Here is a 6,000-nt window from a genome sequence, read left to right on the forward strand (position 1 = left end):
CACACTTGAGTTTAAACACACTGGTTACTGGAAAATTACAACTTTTTCTCACACTGTAAATAGATGTTAAAGTCAATAACTTGTTACTTTTTCTCCTTGACAAATAATAATGTACGAGTGTAGTATTCATTATGATATTTCAATCCTTTATCTATTACAGTTTATATAAGCCACAACCCTCACACCATGAACAGAATAATACATTCACCGAAAGGTCCCCGTACCATTTCCTTCTCTGAAAAAAAATAACTGTAAATCTTCGTCACGTTTTTCTGGTTTCTAATTTCGAGGAAATTGCTTTAAATTTGCAATGTGAATGATCATACTTTTGAAAGTTTCCACCTCCAGATTTTGCCAGAAAATCAAAAATGCCTTGATTTAAAACTTTGCCTTTCTGTACAAAAATTATAATCTTTTGAAAAGTTATTTTTTTTCCAGAAATTATAATCTTTTGAAAAGTTATTTTTGTAAATCTAAGAAATGGGACAAAACAGTCCAAAACCTGCAAAAATAACTTGCAATCATATTCACGCTCACTGTGTATGCCTTTTGTTTTACATTCGAAGACAAAAAAGCTTCATTATCCTAGATTTCAAAAGACCAGCAGGCGAAAAAATATAGTCCGTGGGACGAGGCCTTTTTTCGCTCGTCACGCGATCTGGTTCGCCAAATTTTATAAAACTTCACAGACATGTAGATTATGGTGTACCATATCGAAAAAACTTTGTTCCCGATCCACAGTTTGTTTGGGAATGACAAAATCTGGGATAAAAACGCCGAAAATTCTACATGAGAAAAAACCTGATGATGATGACAAGCAAAACTTAGGAAGAAACACAGCAGAGCAGCAGACAGAATAAATCTACACTGTATCAATGGTAGACATGTGGTGGCTAACAAAATGCTATAGCTTTCTTTCAAGCCTTCAGATTACCTCTCTTTCAACACACAGTTTACTGTTGCACAAATCCAACCAAAGTGTTGTCCTGCTGGCAAACTATTGTGACAGTGTTTTATTTTTAGACCAACAAAATAGTTATTTTCCCCTGCAACTTCCTATGCTAAGAATAAAAGCTGTGCAGCACAATATCGCATGATTTGTATATTGGCTCCGCCATTATAGCTATTTAAAGGACTCTGATACATTTTATGCCATACATGTAAATATGATCATGTTGGATGAAAAATTACATAACAATAAAAATACTACTCATTTAAATATTAAACATTTAAAGCAACTGGCATCAGCTAATTTGCAAGTTATGCACAAAATTAACAGCATTGTTTTAAATCTGTGGTGAAATTTTTCTTACATGTATAGGCCCTTTACAGCAATTTGTTGAATTAACCTCTCTTCTCCTGTTTAAATTTACAAATAACACATTTTCAAAATTCCTTCATTCAAAAATTTACACCTTCCCCCCCCCCCCCCCCCCCCAATTGACAGCGTCATGATCTGACTTGAGTTTAACTTGATGATGCAACTTCCTTAAACCTAATAGGAAACAGATTTTTAAAAATATAATTCCACCCCCATTTTGAGAAAATGGCATTTAAAAATCTTGCTTAAAATTCAACTTATTAAACGGATCCACCTGAAAACAAAAATTGGACAACCCCTTGAATTTTGGCTTAACCCCAATGAATTTCAAAATGGCAATTTCTGACTTGATGCTCACCTTTAGGTGACAGGTCAATTGCAAGTTTATTATTTAAAATTTTATTATAATAACTACAACATAGAAATTAATTCTGATACCTCTTTCTATGTTTCAATAAACTTGTTTAAAGGGAATATACATCATTTGCTTTTGCTGTAATTTTCAGAAATGGATGGAATTGGGGGGTTGGAAATATATAGCAAATATAGTTACACTGACTTTTTTGAGGTTTTGGGTTCGAAAATGCTATAAAAACCAAGAAAAACAATCATTTTCCTGTAGTCTGGTTCCCTGACTCCATATAAGAAGAAACAGAGCAGTTTACATACATTGGGGAATTGTAAGGTCAGGGAACCAGTCTAGCTGGCTTGTACCCGTTCATAGGTGTGTAATCGATTGCAAACAAGTGCGATGGTCAATTGGGGCCAGTATTTGAAAAAGAAGAAGTTTTCTTTCCAACGCTGGTCGGCCGACCAGCGTTGGAAATTGATACAAAAATACCACTTTTTTGAAAATGACAGTATACCAGGTGCCATGATTTTACAGGATGCTTTACACTGTCATTCACTAACAGTCCAGCAAGGTATTTCCAAATGATTTGGTAGTTTTATTTTTGATGTTTGCAAATGTTGTATTTTCCCTTTTAACACTTATATTTGGTTTGTTACTAGAAAGCTACAACTTTTTTCTAATGCCTAATATGTACATGTAGGAGTTAGGAAAATGATGTTTGAGTTCTTTATTTACAGAAGGCGGGCCACACCCTTAACCCATCACCAAAAATAAATTCACTCAAATGTCACTTCCCCTTAGTGCCCTGTTTCCTTCTCTGAAAAAAAACCCTCTGCATTCCTGTCATGGTTGCTGGTGTGTAATTTGGAGTAACTTGCTTCAGATTTGAGATGTGAAAGATCATATTTTTAAAACAACTATTCTAATTTCAAATATTGATATTTCATTCGGTTCTATTATGGAACTATTTCCATCTCCAGATTTTCGCCAAACACTCAAAAGTGCCTATTTTCTCAAACTTTGCCTTTCTTTAAATTGTTTTAAAATGTTTTGAAAAGTTATTTTTGTAAATCTAAGAAAAGGGACAAAACCATCCAAAAAAAGACCAAAAACCTTTAACACTGCAAAAATAACTTGTAATCATATTCACGGTTACTCATAAGCCATTTTTGATTTACATTCAAAGACCGTTATCCTAAATTTCACAAGACCACCTGTATGGCGAAAAAAAAGGGTAAATAACCACGTCATACCCAAACAACTCAGACATTGTAACAAAAACGGAAACAAAATATTTAGTTTGCACTTTGTACTCTTAATAGTTCAAGAATATCATCTTTAAGAAGCCCACCAAAAAAGCAAACAAACAAGATAATTCAAGAAAAAAAATGTTTTGCAAATTTTTTTAAAATAACTTTCTTGTTTTATACCCGCTCTCCTCGGCAGGGTAGGCTGGTTCCCACCCAACAATCAGTATCAATAATGTACGGACCGGGTGCCATTCTGCTTGAAAGCTTATCTGTTTGTGCCCAAAACAAACAAACTTTTCCAGAGGGTTGCAGACAATCAAAATATTTGGTTGGAATAAGACATGTATACAATAAGTTAAACATTTACTAATACCCCCTCCCCCCCCCAACAATCAGATTTGTCGAAGAGCACAGGGAATGCAACTTTAATGTTCATTTTTTTCATTTCATCTTTGCTGCTAGCTTGGATGGCAATTCATACCCAGATGCGTCCTGCATAGGAACTCTCAGGCTCTGCATCTTTATCTTGACAGGGTGTGGAACAGCCTTGCCAATTTTGCCTCCGGATGCAGTAGGATCATTCTTGCACTCTGGGTAGGAAGCATAAGCATACTCGAGGCTTTCCTTGCACGTAGGAGAATCCTGCAGTTCCAGGTACTCAGAGGTGATAGGACCATCCCTATCCTCCTGGACCGCAGCATAAGCAGAGTCTTGCATTTCTTGGCCTTGCTCTGCCGCATCTTGGACATCATCGTACTCATGGCCTGCTTGCGTCATTTTCGGTCCCGCTGGGGGGCTTGTAGACTTCCGGCAATGTTTTCTTTGCCACACAAGCAAGATATTGAGGACAATCACTGCTACTGCTAGGACCACCACCGCCACGATCAAAACCACAGTGACTGGAGATGATTGTTCATTCTTAGGACAATTGCAAGGTGGTTCCTTGGAGGGTTTGTCTCTGAGTAACCCTGTGGATACGACACTCATTGTTGTCTGTTCCCGGTTGACTACATCAATCCTTGTGGTTGTATTACCAGACAATCCAGATGGTACACTGACAATGCAGACCAATTCAAGATTCTCCATCACTGCTATCTCCAAAGTTTGCCCATCCTCAGACACTGTGTACCTCTCTGTCGGTAGGGCGTGTCCAGTATCAGTTTTGATTACTTTCCAACTGTATTTGTTAATATTAGGCACACCCTCCCCACTGCATTGGAAAGTTGTAAAAGTCCCCTCCTCAACCCCAGATACTGCTGGTAGGATGGTGGCCTGTGGTAAGATTCTCAGCGGCATCACGGAGCAGTTACGCTGCTCATCCAAGGCAGGGGTAGTCATGACGCAAGTAAAAGTCACGCCATTGTCTCGAGCTTGTAATGGATGTCTATGAGTAATTGAATCAGTTGCCGGAACTGCCACCTGGTCATTCTCTCTATAATAAGTGATGGTTGGAACAGGTTTTCCACCTTGCGAATTACAGTAAAGAGTCACATCGTCTCCCACGGCCCTTGATTCAGGTTGTACACTGCACCACGGTGACTGTGTGGATGGTGGGACCAGAACCGTAAGCTCAGCTGTGCCAGCAATTTCTGAACTAACCCCGGGATAATTATACTGGCAAGAATACGTCCCTTCATCGGTTTCCTGTACATTTGTGATCCTCAGAGTAAACTCGTCTTGGCTCTCATTACCTATGATGGACAGACGTCGTTCCAGCTGTGTGGGTAGAGGTGGGTTTGCAATCACCGATCTATCAATGCTAAGGTATATCGAAACGCTCTGTCCTCGATAATACCAGTAGATGGTATAAATGCTTACAGTTGTCAGGTCACAAACGAAATCAACGGTGTCTCCTTCATGAACCACAGCATCCTGCGGGCCTCTTTCTAGCCGGGGTTGTGCAAGAGCATGATGACAAGCAACACTTAGGAAGAAACACAGCAGACCAGCAGACAGAATAAATCTATCAATGGGAGACATGTTGGTGGCTTCAAGCCTTCAGACACAGGCTACCTTTCCACAAAGTTAATCCAACCAATGTTTTGTCGAACTCTTTCTGTTAGCAGAGAACTGTTTCGTGATTGTAATTCAGAGCATTTTGAAACACTTAGTTTTTTTCCCCTTCTACTTCCTAGTTTGAGGAAACTATGAACCCAAAATTATCACATGATTGACACTTTTAGTTTCAGAATTACTTCCTGTTTTCTTAACACATCCTTTGAAGGACTTTTGACATTATAGATGATATAGATAAAACAGAAATGAAAAAAGAAATCCTGTGTTTACAAAAAATGAAATTTTAATTATGATACTGTTCCAACTCAAAAAGTGATTACATGTACGTACATGTAATTTACTGTGATATGGTTTATGGCTTTTGTATGCCCTGATCACGCAGTGGCATTTCCACACATTGGTAATACAAATGCTGTGGTTAAGTTATTAAAAGACTCATTCACATGTTCTCTCACAGGGATGGGTTTGCTCAGTTTCAATCAGTTCAAATTGTTACTTTTCTGTTTACTTACATTGTTCATATAAACATATTGTTTATTTTAATTGTCTAACAAGTGTATATTTTGGTGATGTAAGGAATATACGGTACATGCACCCTATATATAACAATATGTACTTGTACTGGTATGTCAGCCCCTGAACCCATGATCAGAATAACACATGACATATTCCACGTTCCTGTTTCCCTTTCTGTACTTCCTTTGCCGTTGTCTAGAGGCTGATCAGATTTGAACTATTTAAACTTTGGTTTGATGCTTCCAATGTTAAAGGTATTACTGGACAACATTTGCAAAAAAAAAAAAGAAATTAAAAAGAAACGAATAATTTGCAGATTAAAGAAAAACAATACAATAAATCTGAAGGTTATTAAAAAAACCTTTGAGCTCAGTAGATCTCATAGTTTTGTACGGAATTTTGAAAATGCATCTTCATGTTTCTCGACGCAAAGCAAGATTTCTGTTGAAAGCCCTCCCATCTAAAATATTCATTTATACTTTTTGACTTGCACCCTGTTGTGGTTAGTCTGAATATCACCCGTTATTCACGGAGCCAAGTCTCCT

General features: G+C 37.6%; 1 protein-coding gene across 1 annotated transcript; it reads right to left on the minus strand.

Moving 5' to 3' along the window:
* Positions 1 to 3,364: 3,364 nt before the first annotated feature.
* Positions 3,365 to 4,903, minus strand: LOC119745058. The gene has a single exon (XM_038221281.1). The coding sequence runs from the start codon at positions 4,901 to 4,903 to the stop codon at positions 3,365 to 3,367; it is 1,539 nt and encodes a 512-aa protein (XP_038077209.1).
* Positions 4,904 to 6,000: the final 1,097 nt, after the last annotated feature.

This window comes from Patiria miniata, unplaced genomic scaffold, assembly GCF_015706575.1.
Source record: "Patiria miniata isolate m_02_andy unplaced genomic scaffold, ASM1570657v1 HiC_scaffold_7, whole genome shotgun sequence".
NCBI lineage: Eukaryota > Metazoa > Echinodermata > Asteroidea > Valvatida > Asterinidae > Patiria > Patiria miniata.